The 22,371-nt window shown below is 42.4% G+C and overlaps 1 protein-coding gene across 3 annotated transcripts in view; it reads right to left on the minus strand.

Moving 5' to 3' along the window:
* Positions 1–22,371, minus strand: part of RAPGEF5 (Rap guanine nucleotide exchange factor 5) — a 236,156-nt gene that overhangs the window by 167,415 nt on the left and 46,370 nt on the right. For all 3 annotated transcript variants that reach the window (XM_044946529.2, XM_006074858.4, XM_044946530.2), the window contains exons 4-5: positions 15,803–15,924; positions 13,813–13,981 (exon numbers count right to left, since the gene is read on the minus strand). In XM_044946529.2, coding sequence (XP_044802464.1) covers positions 13,813–13,981; positions 15,803–15,924 — 291 coding nt within the window. The remainder of the gene's footprint in view (positions 1–13,812; positions 13,982–15,802; positions 15,925–22,371) is intronic.

Here is a 22,371-nt window from a genome sequence, read left to right on the forward strand (position 1 = left end):
GATCTATTTCCACAAGCAATTCCTTTCAGCACCTTCTGTGGACTGGGAGGGCGTTGGTGGTAATTGCTCTGCAGAGTGGCCCCGTGGCACTGCAGCCCACTGATGGATTTGAATCTCAGAAACTGCAGTGGGCCAGCGTGAGCGCAAGCCTTACAGGGCAGAAGGCCTTCTCCTGGCTCCTAAGAGAGCTAGGAAGAGGCTCTTGGACAAAGGAAAAGCAGCTGGATCAGTTCTGGCACTGGCTTCCGGTTTCTGTAAAAGTTACTAAACCCTTTCAAAGGAAAAATGTTCCACCCTTCAGGTCAGAGGAATGACTTACAAACTACCACCTTTACAAGAATGGCATGTCACAGGTATGGAGCAGTGCAGGCATGTTGTCCCATAACTTAATTTTTGGTGCAGCAAAGCCTCTGAAACATGACCTTGATAATGAACATTTCAAACAATAAGCTTTATTATTAAAACAATCTACTTACAAGGTTTCCATACACATGAAGTTACACTGAGAAGAGACTGGAACCCTTCATAACCTAAGCCACCAAAACAGGTTTATAAGATTATGCTGGGGTGACAGAACAGATCTGAGAGGAAATTAGGAGCTGAGAACGTTAGACACAAGAGACCACCAAGGACTTCAAGGCCCCGTCGGTGTCTGCGGTGAAGAGCAGCTGGTGGCGCCATCTCTTGCTCAGCCCCCAGCAGACACCTGAAGGATGACTTCGTGTGCATGATGTGTTCCCCATTAACACAGATTCTGTTGTGAATGCATTTTCAACAAACTGCCGAAAGGAACTCAAAACTCCAAGGGAAGCTCTAGTGTATGTGACTGATGGGGGCTATGCAACGAGTAACAGCCAAGTTGTTGCGAGTTCAGTGACAAATAATTTCATCTCTGTTCAAGCAAAACTATCTTTCATCATGCTTCTAGCACAAAACATGCCCCTGGCAGAAACGTTTCTCAAGGAGGCACATCTAAAAGAGACAGAGCGATGCTTTCCTGAGCGCCGTCCTCCAGCTCATGTCCTGTTTTTATCCCCTCAATCACCACAATCTATACCCACTCTCAAGTCTTTCTCTAGCCCCTGAATCTTCCCTGAGCTCACCCTGTGCTTCCAGCTGCCCTCAACATGGCTCTAGGTGGCAATCTCAGAACACTGTTTTCACTCACATGGGATCTTACGAGGCCCTCAGATCAACATAACTTCTGGTGACCTTCTCCTGTCTCCTGCCCTCAGTGGTACTCCAGTCCCTCTCACCACTCGGCTTCACGTCACCCTGTGGTCATTCTGCATCTTTCCATCACCATATCCTCCTCTGCTCTGCTTTCCTGCTTTCTTCCCCACAAGCCTTTCTGGGAGGCTCTCATCTCCATAACATACTTTAACCAGCTTCTATCCAGTTTGTCTCTGCTTCTCCTCCAGTATCTGATCTTCTGTTGATGCCAGGGTTCTCCTTCTACAACCCCGATCTGGTCCTGCTCTTCTCCAGACCCACAGCTTCAGGGACTCTCCCACTGCCTACCTGAGAATTCAGAAGACTTCCTGTCTGCTGAGGAGCCCCAGGTCCATCCTGCTGGCACCTGGCGCAGAGGAGTGACATGGGAGGCAGGCAAACGGTGGGGAGTATAAGAGGGGCGGATGGAAGAAAGAAGGACGATGCTCCCCCACTCAGCTTCCCTCCTCACCACTAGCATCCCTGCCCAGCTCAATGCCAAAAGGCCCAGAAATACCAGACTCCTTTTCCCTTGTAAATATATTTTTGCAAAATAAGATAAAATCTGATTATTTTACGATGTAAATACCCCTTTGTGAAACCCAGTGATGGTAAAGTTCTCACATATCGGATCAAAACAGATAATCAAACAGAATGGGCATGGGAGAATAAAGAAAGAACCACCTGTAACATGTAACACACCATTTTATACATGAAACTCAGGCATCCATGGATTTTAGTATCCATGGAGGTCCTAGGAACAGCCCCCCACAAACCCCTTCCCTGCCGAGGGAAGGCTGTACTTGCATCTTAAGGGGGCTGTGCTGCTCAGTAAGCAAGAGAGGAAGAGAGACACTCCGGAGAGACAGGGCAACAGAGAAACCCTGGTTGGACTCAGCAGTAATGGCAGTGGCAAGGTGATGAAAGAAAGAGAAAAGGAAGTGACCCTAGGAAGGAAGACCCATCCCTGAGGATCTGTGCCAGCAGGAAGCTCTGGCCCAACTGGAGTCCCTTTTATGATTTCCTAAGGCCACTTGTCAAGGTCTCTGCCTGGAAACAGTGTAAGCCTGACCCCATGATTCTCCAAGGGAAGTGCCGAATCCTAGTGTTCTGGGCAATACAATACAATGGGAAAGACTAGAGATCTCGTCAAGAAAGTTGGAGATATCAAGGGAACATTACATGCAAGGATGAGCACGATAAAAGAACAGATACCGTAAGGACCTAACAGAAGCTGAAGAGATTAAGAAGACGTAGCAAGAGGACATGGAGGCAACCTAGATGGCCAGTGACAGATGAACAGATTAAGTAGTTGCAGTACATATATACAATGGAAATCAACCCTGAATATTCACTGAAGCACTGATGCTAAAGCTGAAGCTCCAATACTTTGGCTATCTGATATGAAAAGCTGACTCACCAAAAAAGACACTACTGCTGGGAAAGACTGAAGGCAAAAGAAGGCAGCAGCAGAGGATGAGACAGTTAGATGGCAGGCAACACGGACTCAATGGACATGAGTTTGAGCAAACTTCGGGAGATAGTGAAAAACAGGGAAGCCTGGTATGCTGCAGTCCATGGCATTGCAAAGACTTGAACATGACTTAGTGACTACGACTACAGGGCTCTGGGCAGATGTCTCTGTAAGTTCGGGAGGTCTGCAATATCTAAGGATGCTGTTGTAAGGACACAGGAATGGCAAAAGCCAGTGCACCTCTACCCTTGTCCCCCCAACCATCAAACAGGACACATTATGGTTCCACTCAATCTGCACTAAAAACAAAACAAACCCCTACCTCTCTACAGGCTTCTCCACCTTAATTATAGGCAACTCCACCCTTCTAGTTAGAAGTCACCTTTGATCCCACCTCCTCATGGTCTCTTCACTGAATCCATCCCCGAATCCTACCAGCTCCGTCTTCGAGGCAGCTCTCACCTTGGAACACTTCTCACCACCTCTGCTCCAACCACTGCTGCCCCAGCCACAAGATCGCTCATCTAGAGGCAGAGTGGTCTTGCTAACATGGACGTTAGATCATGGTCCTCCTCCCCTCAAAATCCTCAAATGACTCCCCATCATCCTCAGAATAAAGCCAAAGTCTCTACAGCGCTGCCATCTTTCGCTCTCTTTACTCTATTTCAGTCTCTCTGGCCCTGCCTTCAATGCTCTTGTCCTGGGCCTTGCCCTGACTGTCCCGAACCCTAGAACACTTCCACCCACACTGCACATTGCCTCTTCCCTCACATCAACCTCTTGGAGAGGCCTTTCCTGACCCATCGCTCTATCACTCATTTCCTACTTTATCTGTGTAAAGTTTTCCATGTTAACTGACATCAATCTGTTTACTTATGAAATTGTACTTCCCTCCTAGACATGGGAATAGATATTTCTGCCTGTTTTGTATCTGGTTACAGCAGACTTCCAAGGAATATCAAGGGAAGATAAGAAAGCCTTCCTAAGTGGACAATGCAATAGAGGAAAATAAGACAATGGGAAAGACTAGAGATCTCTTCAAGAAAATTAGAGATACCAAGGGAACATTCCATGCAAAGATGGGCACAATAAAGGACAGACCTTTAGGTTTCTATTAGGTAATGGACCTAACAGGGGAAGAAGATATTAAGAAGACATGGCAAGAATACACAGAAGAACTATACAAAAAAGATCTTAATGACCCAGATAACCATGATGATGTGATCACTCACCCAGAGCCAGACATTTTGGAGTGCTAAGTCAAGTGGGCCTTAGGAACCATCACTACAAACAAAGCTAGTGGAGGTGATGGAATTCCAGCTGAGCTATTTCAAATCCTAAAAGGTGATGCTGTGAAAGTGCTGCACTCAATATGCCAGAAAATATGGAAAACTCAGCAGAGGCCACAGAACTGGAAAAGGTCAGTTTTCATTCTAATCCCAAAGAAACACAATGCCAAAGAATGTTTAAACTACCACATTATTGTGTTCATTTCACATGGTAGCAAGGTGATGCTGAAAATCTTTCAAGCTAGGCTTCAACAGTATGTGAACCAAGAACTTCCAGATGTTCAAGCTGGATTTAGAAAAGGCAGAGGAACCAGAGATCAAATGGCCAACATCTGTTGGATCATAGAAAAAGCAAGAGAATCCCAGAAAAACATCTACTCTGTTTCATTGACTAAGCTAAAGCCTTTGACTGTGTGGATCATAACAAAGAGTGGAAAATTCTTAAAGAGATGGGAATACCAGACCACCTTACCTACCTCCTGAGAAACCTGTATGCAGGTCAAGAAGCAACAATTACAAACAAACATGCAACAGACTGGTTCCAAATTGGGAAAGGAGTATGTCAAGGCTGTGTATTGTCACCCTGCTTTTTAGCTGATATGCAGAGTACATCATGTGAAATGCCTAGCTGGATGAGGCACAAACTGGAATTAAGATTGCTGGGAGACATATCAATAACCTCGGATATGCAGATGACACCACCCTTATGGCAGAAAGTGAAGAGGAACTAAACAGCCTCTTGATAAAAGTGAAAGAGGTGAGTGAAAAAGCTGGCTTAAAACTCAACATTCAAAAAAATGAAGATCATGGCATCCAGTCCCATCACTTCATGGCAAATAGATGGGTAAACAGATAATCTAGACTGGGACTTTATGAAGGTGGGGAACACATCTGTCTCCAAATCAGAGTTCTGTCAGGAAGAGGGTGTTCCTGGGGAATTGGGGCAGGCCTGTCCCCACCTCCCACCCCAAGCCAGGCTGCTGCTGCCCTACCCTGTTTGGAAGGAACTGACAAAAAGCCAGTTTTTAGCAGGAATCTCAGGCAACCCCAGCAAGAGGCTGGTGAAATTCCAGGGCATGGAACAAACCAGAACCAAGACAAACTATACAGGAATCTTTCAAACATGATCCCACAACAAAGAGAAGATGCACAGCACACACATATATGGGGGAAAAAAAAAAAAAAAAACAACCTACAAACTATTTACTTGGCTTAGAAAAATCCATCTTTGAAATACCCTGCCAACACAAGCAACAGTCACTTAGCCTGATCTATGATTCAGAGGTGTCTTGGAAGAAGTGATATCCGAGGTGAGGTTCTGATGGAAAAGGAGTGGCCCTGGAACTTGGCAGAAAGACCAGCACAGGGAAGCGGGAAATGGCAAGAGGCAAAGCCAAGGCCAAGACAGTCAGGGCAAGTCTAACTACTGCTAATGAGTTTGGGTGTTATGCTGAGGTGTTTGGCTGTAAAGCAAACAGGACGGAAGCAAAAGTAAGGAGAACACCAACAGAGGGTGAGGGACTGAGAAAGCAGGAACTGAGACCCGCAGCCCAGGCAGCAGAGTGAGTCTGGAGCAGAAGGGACTTGTCTCCACCACATCAGGAAGAAACGACAGGTCAGGTGACAACGCCAGAAGCCACCTTCTCCGAGACAAGCCAGAGTCCATTCCATCCTTGTTGAATGTCAGGCAAGGAAAAGCATTAGGGACCTTTTTTTGTTTCCCAGAAATTGGGCCAAATTTAAAGTTTTTTTCCTAAGAAACCATTGCCACCAAGTCCTCAACACCACAACAGAATGTTCTTCAAGGGGCACAGAGTCGATCTCTACCACATCCGACACCCACGGACCCCAAGAGGATGTCTGACACTCAGGTACTATCCCACCTAGGCCTTCCCATAACACCGATAACCAGATAGGTCTATTCTGCCTAACAAAGCAAATTCCTACGACAAAAAGAAAAGGTGGGTGGGAGGTATATGAGAAGTGGATTTTATTTTTTTGAGATCACTGATATCATGAACAAAAATACCTGTTCAAACTTCTCAAGAGAAGGTGACTTTTCATAGTATCAGGCTACTAGTTATGCTTATAGAGGAAATTTACCAAACAGGAGAAAGTTGTGTATGTGACAGGCTTCATTAAGGGTCCAGGTTATCTAGTTACACATTCATCTAACACTGAATAAAATATTACTGGTATCTCTTTTTCACATTTCACATTGAAGATTTGAGAACTAATGGTTACTATTCAATTAAACAGCTACATTTCAAATGTTGGCCCAAGCAAGCCTAAAAGTTCAATTTTTGTTAAAATTCCTGTACTGTTTCTAAACTGATGTACTCAGATAGAGATAAGTAGTCTGTTTACACACCTGGGGTAAGTCTTATCTGTAAACAATGGAAATTTTGGAGGATTTAGTATTTCCTTAGGAAAGGGAGTGATGAGTAATAACAAAGACTGAGACCAGCTGATTTCATAGCATTTTTTATACAAACAATTTAGTGATAAATGGAAATGTTTCTTCACCTTTGACCCTAATACAAAACTTATGTCAAGTTTCATCATGAAAAATTTTTTGAGAGATACTCAAAAAAGTTTTGTTTACTCATCCAGTATTTCATCCTCTCCAAGGATCATAAAATGAGACTCTAATCAGGAAAAGTCAAGAATACAAAGTGAAGTTTTGGGATGCAGGAATGGCAGACTTGAAGTTGATCTTTCCAGTTAGAAGGTGTTAATCCAGCACCATCTCAGAAATTAAGGATGCCAATGAATTTCTCATGGTGCTTAAACATGTCAAATAAAAAAGGACAAGTTAGGCAGGATAAGGAGAATAAAGGGGGCAGAGGTGATGCAGGAGTTGGTGGTGGTATTATTATTGTATAATAAAGTTCTCAGAGAAGACAGGGATCTGAATTATGGAAGTCATCACTGTGGACCTGATATTAAAAATATGACTAAGTGACGATGCATCAGGAGAGACAGCAGAAAAAAGAAGACTGAGCTCCAGACACTCCCTGTTCAGAGGTTAATGTTTCCAAACATGGGTTTTATATTATGCAGGTATAGTGAGGGCAACAGGTCAGATGAAGGCCGTAGAAGTGATTAGTCTATATGGGGAGAAGTAATATCTGAACAATATTGAATCTTCCAATCCATGAACATGAACAGATCCTCTACTTATTTAATTTCTGACTTTTTACAATCAGGCTTATGAAGTGTGTGACGTACAGCTCTTGCACACTCTGAGACTTGGACCTAATCATTTCACAGGTCCTTTTTTTGGGCCAGTACAGAGAAATGTCATTCCGTACATTGATCTCATAGCCTGTGATCTTGCTAAACCATTTATTAGGTCTAGCGGGTTTCTTGTGGATTCCTTAGAGTCTTCTATGTATATAATTTATGTTTATAATTAGGTCATCTGCAAAGAAAGATGGCTTTACTTTTTTCCTTCTAATCTGTATCCCTTTTCCTTCTTTGTCTGGCCTGCACTGGCTCATGTTGGAAACAGTGGTGAGAGGCAATATATTAGCCTTGTTCCCAATCTTAGCAGAAAAGGATTCGGTCTTTTACTGTTAAGTACGACATAAGCTATATGTTTTATGTAAGGTTATACCAGATTGAAGAAATTCCCTTACATTCTTAGTTTTCTGAAAATTTTTATCATGAATGTTGAATTTTTACAAATGCTTTCATGCATCTGCAGAGTTTGTCACATATTTTCAGTTTTCTTTTTTGGACTGGATCTGGTGGATTACATTGATTGATTTTTAGATGTTGAATTACCCTCATATTCCTGGGATAAATATCATTCTATGATGCATTATCATTTTTATATATTGCCAGACCCCATTCAGTAATATGTTCCAGTTTTTATGTTTACACTCAGTTTCCTTTTCTTAACTTTGTCATAATAACACTGGTCTCATAAAAGGCCTTCCATTACTTACCTATATGTGGTCACATACCTTATAAGGCTTTGGCACAGTTATTAACAGAAACCTGATGGTAAGTAAATGTTGTTAAGTAAGTCACTCAGTGGAGAGTATTTGTGACAAGGGGGTGTCTTTTCCTAGACTATTTCCTGTCCCTTTTCCTTACCTGAAAACTAAGAGAAGCAAATTCAGTTATCCAGAAAATCCCTTTCCAGATATAAATGTTTATGAAGCTAAATTTATAGAATTTTAGAAGTGTCAGCCAAGTGTGACAGGTATCATGCTCAATGAAATCTTCATGTCCTGATAAAATCAATCTGGTTTCTTTACGCAGTATTTTGAGACTGTGATTTAATTAACCCTCACATTCCCTATCACTTGACGGGGCTCTTTCTGCAGGACTAACGTCATAGAACAGCAGATTTTAACCTCAGTGTGCCTCAGCCTCTTGTTAAAAAAAAAATACTGATACCTATGTCTTATCTCTCTAACCCAACCTCGATTCAGTAGATCTCAGGTTATATCTGCTTAATTTTTTAAGGTATCATGGTTGCAAACCGTGGTTCACTTTCTGCCTTCAGTTCACATTGCTGCCACCAAGTACAGACGCCTGCCCTCTGAGCAAGTTACACGGTATTAATGGCTCCTCATCTGTAAAATCAGAACAGCTCCAAACTACTGTTGTCAGCATTAAATGAATCACGGGTACAACGCTCAGAACGTGGTAAGTACATTTACATGTTAACTATTACTGCTATTTTATTATTATTGCACCGCTAGGGTAGGTTAGGCCAAGCCACTTGTTTTCCATTTTTCAGTAGTTGTGTGCTATGCTCAGTTGCGTCTGATTCTTTGTGACCCCATGGACTGCACCCTGCCAGGCTCCTCTGTCCGTGGCATTCTCCAGGCAAGAATACTGGAATGGGTTGCCATTCCCTTCTTCAGGGGATCTTTTTGACCCAGGGGTCGAATAGACATCTCCTGTGGCTCCTGCATTGGCAGGCAGATTCTTTACCACTGAACCACCTGGGAAGCCTATTTTACTAGAGTAGGGGGTCCCCTTTAACATAGAAATAGATCAAAGACACATAAACTCTGTTGAGCAAATATATGACCAAAATGTTACCGTGAATTCAAGTAAATTGTACTTATTTCAGCAGCATCTATACACAGTTAAGTCATTCTCTTTATTCAATACAAAGATAATGCTTGGCTTCCCTGTAGATTTTCAGACCCCTGTAACCAATCTGAGCCTGCTCCCCACCTGTGCTCTTAAGGCTCTGAGTTCCACTGGTTTTGACCTACTGCTCCAGACATACCAAGCTGCCTCGTATTGTCTCAACATGCCACCCATCTTCTTGACTTCCCACCCATCTGCTTTTCTATTTAGAGCATGGAGTCATGAATGTCAACAAAATCCTCTTAACCCACTGGGCTGAGCTTTCCCTACAGGTGGTTAGTGAGGAATCAAAGGTACCATCCAGTTAAGTGCTCTGCTCATTAACAGGAACAACAATGAACAGGCATGGTTTTTTAAACAGGATAGAGGGAAGATCAGGGAGACAGAGCAGAGGGCAGGAGAGTGAATGCAGGTCTGTGGGCCTCAGGAGGATCAGAATGCCAGCACACATCCAGGAGGGCACATTGGCCAGGACCACGGGGCGCTGATCAAGCCGAGAGATGGACCCAATGATGCCAGGCCCTGGGTCCACCCTAACAGCTCACCCCAGTTACACTCCAGGGTCACTAGGCAAGATCAGCAGGCATGGGAAAGGGCCACCGTGACAGGAGGGCCCAGGGTCAGGGGCCCACACCACCCACCATGTCCCCAAAGGCTATCTTGCTGAGGAGCAAGGAGAGGGCACAGAGGGACAACCATTTTAGCAAGCTACGCTCAGGAACTAATCAAAGACATTTAAAAAATTCCCTTACTAGAATAATTTTACTCAATGAGGCTAAAATAATGGGGCTTTTCTTTTCCTTCTTTCTAGTGATCCAGCAGGACAGGACTCATGTGGACAGCCAACAACGGATCGCTTAGAGAAAAACAAAGTTACATTTACATTTTTCTTTACCTGCCTGAGTGCAGCGTGAGTTAAATTTTAGCAATCCTCTATGACTCTTTTAACAGTAGCGTAAATGTTAACTGCTCTGTAACTGGCACAATACAGTTTTATGTATCAAGGTTCACAGACTCAGTTATTCAGAGCGCCACCACTCCCACCCCTGGGCAAACTGGGAGGGCTGTAACACAGGTGGTTGAATTAAAACAGCCAAGTTCCCACACAGCCTAAATTCTCCGAGTCAGTTAAGAGAGAAACATGTCTTACTCGTCCTGAAGGAATTATTAGGCTGCCTTTCCCTACACTGCAACTTCAGTATTCCTAACCCCCTACCCGCCACTTTTCCTCCTCCCACATCAATGAAAAAGAGTTAGAAAAAAGTACATTCTGGATGACTTGATCTGGCTTTCAGTTTGAATGCTGCTGCTGCTGCTAAGTCGCTTCAGTCGTGTCCGACTCTGTGCGATCCCATAGACGGCAGCCCACCAGGCTCCCCCGTCCCTGGGATTCTCCAGGCAAGAACACTGGAGTGGGTTGCTATTTCCTTCTCCTATGCATGAAAGTGAAAAGTAAAAGTGAAGTCGCTCAGTCATGTCCGACTCATAACAACCCCATGGACTGCAGCCCCCCAGGCTCCTCCGTCCATGAGATTTTCCAGGCAAGAGTACTGGAGTGGGGTGCCATTGCCTTCTCCGTCAGTTTGAATAAGTTACCACAATTGTTCCTTCTTCCCCTGGAGATTACCCATGACAACCAATGCACTCAAGTCTTTCAAATGATCTACTCAGCTTAGATGTAAAAGTTATTTTCTATAGAAGATGAATTTTGTTTCTTCACATTAGCCTAAAAACCTGCAATAGTTCCATTTTCCTTCCTGATATAAACATTTTATTTTAAATGGAAAAAAAAAAATCAGTTTTGTTTTTTTTTTAAACGCATCCTTAAAGAACAGAATTGTATTTACATAGGGACAGGAGGTAGTTTCCTCACATAGTGTTAAAGGGATTAGAGAGAAGACAGCAAATACAGGAAGCCCAGTGTGGAACTGCACAGGCAGAACTTCGCACGCAGCCTTCAGATATCAAAAAGGTTATTAAAAGAACCATAGGACTGGGTTTTCAGCTTCTGAACAGACAATGTAAGTTAATGAGTCAAGAGGACTTTAGAGGGCATTTCACTAGAATGGGTAAAAATGCATGGATAATATAGTGGAATGGATACCATAGGACTAAAAATGACATAGAAGAATGGAAAAAAAAATTTTGATACAAACAGCAAGAGCAGTAAATTACGAAAAGCGAGGGCTTCCCTGTTGGCTCAGATGGTAACAATGAGTGAATGAATCTGCCTACAATGTGGGAGACTCAGCTTCGATCCCTGAATCGAGAAGACCCCTTGGAGAAGGGCATGGCAACCCACTCCAGTATTCCTGCCTGGAGAATTCCAAGAACAGAGCGGGCATGGTGGGCTACAGTCCATGGAGTCGCAGAGAGGTGGACACAACTGGGCGACTAACACACACACTACACTCCACAAGGCTGCCACAGACTGCAGACATCATGGAAGCTCTACGGTCAAGGCAGGACTTGGGCTCCCTCTTGAGGGGTGGGAAGAACCTGACCAGACAAGGAAAGAGCAGAACTTCACAAGGGCACGAGGGAGTAAACAGCTGTGGGATTCAGGCTACAGTGAATGGAAATCACTAGATTGGAGCAGAAGTTATGATGAGATCATATGCACTGAACCTTAGGAAGGGCTGTGACAAGCTAACTGGAAGAGGATGATGTCCCCTGGACACCTTCCTTTTCTCTGACCATAGTTGATTCCAAGTCTGGATAACCTAATCTTTGATTAGGTTAAAAAAATTTGGCCCAAAACATTTTACCAGAGCTTATAAGTTTGCTTATAACTCTAGTACAGAGAAAAAAAAAAAAAAAAAAAAGATATATTCTCTCCAGAAGAGACTTGCAGTAGGTTCAGTAATTTTATCTTTTCATAGTTTGTACTTATAATATGGGATTAAACAGGTCTATAGCTCTCCACTGCCAATTTTCCCAGAGGAATTACCACTCCCAAATGTACGCGATCACATCAAGAGAAAAAGAATGTGCTGACAAGGCACGCTACGTGACTGTCAACTCCACAGGCATGGCACTGGGTACGGTGACTGGAGTGACAAAAGACTGCAAGTAATATGCAGTTAATATTAGGAACCAAATTTTTTCAAATAGGTTCATTTTTAGAACCTGCAGCAGACTTAGGGTTTCCCTGTAACAAGGTCCTCTCACTGGCATTCCAATCTGCTTCCTCAGTGGGGGAGAAAGGAGTGGAGCTAACCATGAGGGCTGCTTGCAAGTTTACTGCAGAACCCCTCATGCCCCCATCACTCTGGGCACACCCATCAGGACTGCACACACTTCCAAGTTCAGGACAGGAAATGGTGAAGAAGAGCTGCCAGAGAATGCCAGTCTATGGAGTCACAGAAAGTTACAGCCACCTCTAGCTTAATTCGACTCTTTCTTAGAAAGCTTTTTAAAATTTATTGAAATGCTCCTTGACTTTTCCTGGGAAACTTCTGGCCTATATTAAAAGCCTATTACATTAAGGAACATTTTCCGTACTTAGTCGAATGATGCATTCTGTTTGAATTTGCTTTACGATGGCAAGGTCCTCTATGAACAGTGGCGGTGCCCGTGGCACTGAATCCATAACCATTTCAGAGTCGGTCTAACATTTTTATAGCTTCTGATTATCCTATCTCAGAGGGGAAGCCAGAATGACCCCCATAACTCCTAGGCACACACTCTAGCAGGTGTTAAAAGCACGGTTGTGAGAGCCAGACAGACATGGGACGTGCCACACACCACGTGTGTGACCTTAGATAGGTTACCTGATCTGTATGCCTCAGTTTCCTCACTTCAAAATAATAGAAACTGTTTTACACAATTCATCTGAAGATGGAATAACAAATATAAAGCATGTAGCACAGTTCCTGACACAAAGTGCATTCTTTACAATCAATCTATTAGTGTCTTATTCTGACACTTTTGTCTTTTCTAAAAGCCTGTATTAACTGTTCAATATTGTATTTTTTTAAACAAGAGTAATTCATCTTTGCTATGGTTGTAGGTGTTTCTCCCTGAACCTATTTTTCTTACCCATGAAGTAAGGATAATGCCACTTGCCCTCTAATCGCAATGTATTCTAGAAACAGAATATACAAAAGTTACTAACTAAAAATTTTAATTTGCGATTATACTAAAATAAGCTTGTGACAAATGCTGTGCATAAACAAAGGCATGTCAGATTCATCACATCATGACTCAAGTCCTGTTCCCAAACCTCCTCTAATGAATTCATTTTAATTCATTTTAAACATATAGTGACTCAGCATCTTCATGTGATAATGACTCATGGGTTTTAATTTGCCAAATGTTGCTTCTAGATTATTTGCAGAAATGTCTGTTGAGCTTTTTCTTAGGAAAGTCATGACTAGCTAGAGAATTAGATGCCGGTTATTATTTTATTCCAAGTTCAGCTAAATCAAGTTTATTCCCAATTTGGATCATCTACTCATATCGCAGTGATTAAATTAGAAGCAGTATGGTGCAGCTGTCGGGGCGTGGACTTCTGGGGTTTGAACACCAGTTCAGTCATTTATTAGCTAGACTGAATTTTCAGCATTTTACCTTTCTGAACCTACATCTGAGAAATGGGAATAAAACAATTACTTTTTAAAGGAGATGGTCTTAAAAAGCAGAACACAGTCCCCAGACACAGGGATGGTTCTCGAAGTGAGAATAATTTTTCCACGGAACAAAAGAGCACGTACTTACAGTTCACAGATGCCAGCGCGACTGGGAATGAGAGGCACAAGCTGCAGTAAGAGTCTGACGCCGTTCTGCCACTCCTCTTCTCTCTCAAACTCACAGTACAAGTAGCTACACTCCTCAGATGAAAACTGGTAGAAAACATAGGTGTCCTGAAAGTATAAATGCTGGTCCACTGTTGGAAACAAAAAAGGTGTGGATCAGTTTTGTAAAGTATATTATTTAGAGAGTCATAAACCAAATAACGGAGAAGGCATTGGCACCCCACTCCAGTACTCTTGCCTGGAAAATCCCATGGACGGAGGAGCCTGGGGGGCTGCAGTCCATGGAGTTGCAAAGAGTCGGACATGACTGAGCGACTTCTCTTTCACTTCTCACTTTCATGCATTGGAGAATGAAATGGCAACCCACTCCAGTGTTCTTGCCTGGAGAATCCCAGGGATGGGGGAGCCTGGTGGGCTGCCGTCTATGGGGTCGCACAGAGTCGGACACGACTGAAGCGACTTAGCAGCAGCAGCAGCAAACCAAGTAATAAATTGAAAGACCTACTAATTACTAGGGAGAAGCTAGGGATGGGACCATAATTAAGTCCATTCATGCTCACAATCACATTGAATGAAAAAGGACTTACTGACCAACCTATTTTTATTATTTGAAACTTTGGCCAGCACATTCACGTGGATTTTACAACTCTTCTGCTTCAAGGGACAGGTGAAATCAATAGCAATTCCAAGGGAGGAGAAGACATTTCTTTTTTTTTTTTTTTTAGTGTCCCAAAGTAGTACATTTAATTACTTTAATGGTACACAAATACAAAACTATGCCAAGTTTTAGATCAGTGGTTCTCAGCCAGGGGCAACTGTTCCCCGCCCTGAGGACATTTAACAACGTCTGGTGACATTCTAAGTTGCCACAACTAGGGGGTGCTAGGGATGCTACTGAACATCCTATCATTTACAAGACAGCCCCCCACAACTAAGAATTATCTGGCAGAAAATACCAATACTACCAAGGCTGGGAAACCCTACTTTAAAAGAAATCAAGAAGTGGAGACGTTTCCTAAAAATATTAACGTAAAATTTTTTGCAAACCAGAAACCTGACCCTCACAAGCAAGCTGATAATTATAATCCTTAAAGGCAGTTAACTGCTTTTCTAAATAAGAGCATCAGGTGCTAAGTGTGACCAACTAAGATGACACCCACATCCCCATCTGTACCACTTTCCCACAGTAGGACTTGGGTATGACTTTCTGAACTTCATTTTGTTCTCTGACCCTCAATATTTATAACCTAGAGAAGAAAAGAACTTCCCAGTGACCCAGCACCCGCGTGGTAGAGCTAAATAAAGAATCCAAGCTGCTTGACTTATAATTCTTCAGTTCCCTGGGACTCAACAAAGAAAAGAAATATTCACCATCTATTTTAGTGTCTGTGCTAAGTCGCTTCAGCAGCGTCTGACTCTTTATGACCCCATGGACTGTAGACCACCAGGCTCCTCTGTCCATGAGAGTCTGCAGGCAAGAATACTGGAGTGGGCTGCCATTTCCGTCTCCAATTTTAGTGTCTAGTTAACATCAATTTTCTGTTCTATTTAAACAGTTTATTTTCATAGATTGTATTTCTAGCTGTTCATGATTCCTTATACAATTAAAATGGCAGACACCTTCTATTCATACAGTCAGTTTCTGATGATTATTCTAAGTACAGCAAGACAAATCACACATTTAGAGCAACTAAAGATGTCCACTGATCTTTTTTAAAAACTGTGAGCATCATTTTGAATACAGAAGAGATGGGGTAAGGGAAAGACCCTTACAGATTGTATTAATAAATCAGCAACTACCAAAAGGTGTGAGAAATAACAAAAGATGACCTGTCACTTTACCAGCAAAAACAATTTCCATCTAGATTATATCATCTAGAAAATCAAACACATTTTGGTCGAGCAGCTTACCAGCTTCAGGATTCTGTGCCTTCAGAACACGTAACACTAACCTGACGACAGAATCCCCATGTCCAGTAGGAGCTGCCAGACCCCTATGGCCATAGATCTGCACTGGACGAAAGGACAGTGTTCCAGCAGCCAGTCCACCAGTTCTGACCCAACGCAGCTTCTCCTAGACAAAAGCAAGCATTCACAGTAAGACATGGTTGCCACCTATTTGCCAAAAAAAAAAAATTTAATTTAATACCATCCCTTTCATGTTCTTTTTAGACAAGCAACTCAAGAATAAATGACATATACTTCTTATTCATGTTTCAAATTTTAGCTCAAATATCACTTCCTTACAGAAGCTTAGAATCATATCCTCTTATACTTTTTCTTTGCCTCCCCTAACATTTACCAATTATACATCTTTCCAAATGAATAATACCTGCTTTCTTCCCTTGAGAATAATTTTCAGGAGAACAGGGACTATGTGTATGTAACTCATGACTAAACCTCAACATTAGGACAGTCCAGGAACACAGCAAATTCTCTGAATACATACATTGGAATAAACGAAGGAATACATTTAGCAGTCCTTTACTGAAAGACAATGTTTCTGCCTCGATAAGTGGTGATCAACTTTGGTGCAACCATTTACACATTTTTATCTCGTCTCTTTGAGAACATGATAATTCCAAGATTAGACCAAGTTACACCACAGTGAGGGGTATAATGTTTTGTTTTCTACTCTTCAAACAGAGATTAAACCTAATATTTGTCTCAAAGAACAATAAATTTGACTGTTAATATAGTCTGTGAAGAAAGCTGAGCGCCTAAGAATTGATGCTTTTGAACTGTGGTGTTGGAGAAGACTCTTGAGAGTCCCTTGGAGTGCAAGGAGATCCAACCAGTCCATTCTGAAGGAGATCAGCCCTGGGATTTCTTTGGAAGGAATGATGCTGAAGCTGAAACTCCAGTACTTTGGCCACCTCATGCAAAGAGTTGACTCATTGGAAAAGACTCTAATGCTGGGAGGGATTGGGGGCAGGAGGAGAAGGGGACGACAGAGGATGAGATGGCTGGATGGCATCACCGACTCGATGGACGTGAGTCTGAGTGAACTCCGGGAGTTGGTGATGGACAGGGAGGCCTGGCATGCTGCGGTTCATGGGGTCACAGAGAGTTGGACACGACTGAGCGACTGAACTGACTGACTGACTGATAGTCTAAGCAATCCACCAAGCAGCCTGGATCATAAACCCACAAACCTGGATGACGGATTCTGCTAACCACCTGAAGCAATACTTTCTATAATCCATCTTAAAATACACAGCTGTATTCAAAGAATGCCCTAATCTGGGTATTACAAGCAGTATTTTCATGCCTACCTTTACATCTTTATCAGCCTCAGATGAAAAACCAAATAAAGAAAATTTTCTGAAATAATGTTAATTATGCAGAAATTTCATTGAAACCTACTCTCCCGTATGAAAAAAGGTCACATCAAAATGTTTTTCTTAAACACCTGCATCATGAAAATGACTATCTTTCTCCTATATTTTTTATTTAAGGACCAAAAAAATGCCAACATTTATTTGTATTTCTAGAACAGAAAAATATTGCCTACCTTTTATGACTGGCATAATCACAAATACCTAGAAATCACCCAGTAACCAACAGAATGAAGAAATGCCATGAGATACTTTATTTTCTTGGATGATGGAAAAATAAAGTAATAAACATTTCTGCTGAGATATCTGAACAACTATTCTAGCTTTAGTTAAAATATCACTTTCTTGGGTAAAGATCTGAAAGCTACTCTGAGATCATTAAGGCAATTCTAAGTTGTACCAACTGTACAAATCCAGTTGCAGCTTAGCAGTAAGACAAAAGAAAGAGTAACAGTCAAATAAATGGATTTTTTTTTAACAATACAAGAAAACAGATTGCAACAAAACAGGCAATTAGACCAAACCGTCAATATTAACTTCTAATTCTATAGGACACTTTCATTAGTAAATCCTCAGTGTTAATTCCTCAACACCTCTATCAATTAGCCAGCATCTTTGGGCTTGTAAAGCACTTTTATCATCTTAATCCTCATTCTCAGAACAATGAGAATATGGCTCCTCATATGGCTCCTCAGCCTGTTCTGTGTCTGACACCACCTGGAAAGTGGCAGGATACAACAAAACATTTACCAAACAAACTAAACTTTCAAACTGCAAACGGTGACTAGACAGATGCACTGGCTTGTTTCCTCACAGGTGATCAGGAAGACGTTTCCCAGAGCAGGGCTTCCCATGACTGTGTTGAGTGGGAGTCATCTGGGAGACCCTGTTAACATGAGGATTCTGGTGCAGTGTGGCTGGGTACAGCCTCAGAGCCCTCAAGTCTAATGGGCTGCCAGGTGGGACCCAGGACCCCGCCCTACCTTCTCAACGGGAAAGACTTGCTCTGTGTCGGAGGCGGGGAGGACAGCGTGGTGGACAGGACTGAGTCGATTTGCTCAAACACGGTATAGCCATGACTGCTGTCATGTCTAGGTATTACTTAATAATCAAGCTCCCGCTCTCAGAGTAAGCTACTGTTTCAGTTGCGCACAATCTCTTTCTACCCCCACCTGCAATTTATCATATTGTGTTTCGAATCGCTTTCGAAAATCCATTTGCACCAGGGAAAACATCACTGGGATAAAGATAGACGCTATCACTAATACCACCAATTCACCAGCTCTGGGAGATAGTGAAGGACAGGGAAGGCTGATGTGCTGCCGTCCACAGGGCCGCAAACAGTTGCACCCGACTTGGCAACTGAACAACAATACCACCAAAGCAAACAAAATGAGGTGAGTGGCCACTGCAGTTAACCAACAACCTCCTTGACTTGTGGACCAGGTCAGCAACAATCCACTTTAAATCCCTGAATCGACAGGACTGCGAGGAGGGTGGTGGAGAAATCAGAGATGCCTGGAAGGGAGGAGTGTGAACACCCACGGCAGTTCTTACTCCCCACCTATCTTCAGTCTTGTACTGAATCCAGAAGTTGTTCTGAGTACACAGAGATCTCACCAATGCTGCAATGCTAGATAGGAACATTATGATATGAAGGTGATGGCTCCAAGGTCAATGTGATTGCCACAGCAAAATAAGAACTTTACTAATCTCTGAGGGTGAATACTTGGTTTTTCTTGGCCTCCTTCTGTCTCCAGTTACAGTTTTAGTCATCAGTTCATAGCAGTACAGGCAGACCCTCATCTCATTCAATGGGACAGTGGTATTTAGAGACTTACATGAAGGCTCAAAAAAAGTAGTATGATTTTTCCTGTAGTACCAAATGAATGGAAAACATCAAAACTGTGCAAGTAATTCTCATGTGGTACTCTGCCTCAATTTACTACCAGACAAATGAAAATGACTCAGCCTCAGTTCAGTTCAGTTCAGTTGCTCAGTTGTGTCCAACTCTTTGCGACCCCACGAATCGCAGCACGCCAGGCCTCCCTGTCCATCACCAACTCCCAGAGTTCACTCAGACTCACATCCATCGAGTCAGTGATGCCATCCAGCCATCTCATCCTCTGTCGTCCCCTTCTCCTCCTGCCCCCAATCCCTCCCAGCATCAGAGTCTTTTCCAATGAGTTAACTCTTTGCATGAGGTGGCCAAAGTACTGGAGTTTCAGTTTTAGCATCATTCCTTCCAAAGAAATCCCAGGGCTGATCTCCTTCAGAATGGACTGGTTGGATCTCCTTGCACTCCAAGGGACTCTCAAGAGTCTTCTCCAACACCACAGTTCAAAAGCATCAATTCTTTGGCACTCAGCTTTCCTCACAGTCCAACTCTCACATCCATACATGACCACAGGAAAAACCATAGCCTTGACTAGACAGACCTTTGTTGGCAAAGTAATGTCTCTGCTTTTGAATATGCTATCTAGGTTGGTCATAACTTTACTTCCAAGGAGTAAGCATCTTTTAATTTCATGGCTGCAGTCACCACCCGCAGTGACCTTGGAGCCCAAAAAAATAAAGTCTGACACTGTTTCCACTGTTTCCCCATCTATTTCCCATGAAGTGATGGGACCGGATGCCATGATCTTCATTTTCTGAATGTTGAGCTTTAAGCCAACTTTTTCACTCTCCACCTTCACTTTCATCAAGAGGCTTTTTAGTTCCTCTTCACTTTCTGCCATAAGGGTGGTGTCATCTGCATATCTGAGGTTATTGATATTTCTCCCGGCAATCTTGATTCCAGCTTGTGCTTCTTCCAGCCCAGCCTTTCTCATGATGTACTCTGCATATAAGTTAAATAAGCAGGGTGACAATATACAGCCTTGACATACTCCTTTTCCTATTTGGAACCAGTCTGTTGTTCCATGTCCAGTTCTAACTGTTGCTTCCTGACCTGTATACAGGTTTCTCAAGAGGCAGGTCAGGTGGTCTGGTATTCCCATCTCTTGAAGAATTTTCCACAGTTTATTGTGATCCACACAGTCAAAGGCTTTGGCATAGTCAATAAAGCAGAAATAGATGTTTTTCTGGAACTCTCTTGCTTTTTCAATGATCCAGCGGATGTTGGCAATTTGATGTTATCGTATTAGCACTTTGTCTCTAAACCCAGAGCATTAATCAGTCCTTAGACTTTCGCCACATTCTACTATCAATAAACTCAAAGTATGCTCTTGCTTGGATGGGTGGTTCTTTTCCATGAACCTGATTAATGTACATCTTCCAATTCTTTTTCAGTCTATATCCAATCAGGAACAAAACTGAGAGCAAGGACCAGTCCTATAGACAGCCTTATACAGGAGCGAAAATGAATCCTATGAGTCTGCTCACAATTAGGCCCCAAGACAAATGACCCAAGACAAAAAACATAGGCAGACCTCATTTTATTGCACTTTCCTTTGCTGTACTTTACAGATATTATGTTTGCAAACTGAAGGTTTGTGGCAAGCTAAATATAGCAAGTCTATCAGTGCCATTTTTGCAATGGGATTTGCTCACTTTGTGTCTTTGTTTTTGGTACTTCTCACAACATTTCAAACCCTCCACTAACAAAAAGATGATGACTTGCTGAAGACTCAGATGATGGTTAGCAAGTTTTAGCAATAAAGTATTTTTTAAATTAAGGGACGAATATTATTTTTAGACATAATGCAATTGTACACTTAATAGACTACAGTATAATAACTGTTACATGCACTGGGAAACACAATAATCCATGTGACCCATTTTATTGTGCTACTCATTGCCCTGGGGTAGTCTGGAACCAAACCCACAGTATCTCTGAGGTATGCTTGTACGGGCAGTTTTAGTTTTTAAGAAAAAAAAAATTAGACTTGTCTACAGTTGATACTATCATCTATTAAAGAAAAAAAAAGAGAGAGAGATTTTACATGAAGTAGAGAAGGCAATGGCACCCCACTCCAGTACTCTTGCCTGGAAACTCCCATGGACGGAGGAGCCTGCTGGGCTGCAGTCCATGGGGTCGCTAAGAGTCGGACACGACTGAGCGACTTCCCTTTCACTTCTCACTTTCATGCATTGGAGGAGGAAATGGCAACCCACTCCAGTGTTCTTGCCTGGAGAATCCCAGGGACGGGGGAGCCTGGTGGGCTGCCGTCTATGGGGTCGCACAGAGTCGGATGCGACTGAAGCGACTTAGCAGCAGCAGCAGCAATGCAACTATACTCAGAGCTCCTATCCCAGCCACATGGTGCAACTACTTGACCTGGGGGCCCTAAGCTAGTAATTTTCAGACTTAGGGGCTTGAATTCGTTATGGGAGCAAGTAGGTGGAGTGATCGTGGAGCTTTTTAAAGAGATTCACAATTCTATATACACAAAAACACTGTTTCTCAACAGAATAAATCATGTCTAACCTATGTGGAAGGTGTCAAAACCTACATAAATACTAGTAAGATTAATTAAACATGGGATTTTAAAGTGTTAATTCATTGTAGTTCTCTCATCTCCACTATGTAGTTGCTCAGTGGTGCCTAAGATTACAGATCCTGCCAAGTTTTTGATTAGAAACAAGTTGTCGGCCTAGGACAGTTACTGATAGGGATGGGACATGAAGACATCATCTGGGGTGTGAAAACCTCCTAGATCTTGCTGTAGATAGCAGACACATAGGTATGTGTAATAATTAAAAATTCATCCATCTGTACCCTTAGATTTGTGCATTTTACTGTATGTAAACTATGCCTCAATAGAAAATGGGGGATCTTCTTACTCAAACAGGTTTGGAAGCACTCTCCCCCCCAAATCTAGGCCATGATGAAATTTTTCCCATCTGTGGCAAGTGGAAAAAAAAGAAAATACCATAAGGAGATGGTGATAAAGCTAAACTTAGTTAACTCAAAGAAACGTCTTTATTCTGAGAACCTTTCCTACTTTTTTTTGGCATCATTTGTTCTGAGTATTCTTTCCTGTTCTTCATGGTATTGTAATCTCATTTCTGCAAGAACAAATAATGATAATAAATGATAGTGGTTCTTTCTCTGTTTATTTTTGTAGTTTTAGTATTGTTTGCTGTGGTTTAATACCTCTACTTGGAAAAATATTCATAAAAAGCTGGTCATTCACTTTTGTTATTTCTTTAAATGGCTCCATGAAATGAAGACATGTGCC

This window comes from Bubalus bubalis, chromosome 8, assembly GCF_019923935.1.
Source record: "Bubalus bubalis isolate 160015118507 breed Murrah chromosome 8, NDDB_SH_1, whole genome shotgun sequence".
Lineage (NCBI taxonomy): Eukaryota > Metazoa > Chordata > Mammalia > Artiodactyla > Bovidae > Bubalus > Bubalus bubalis.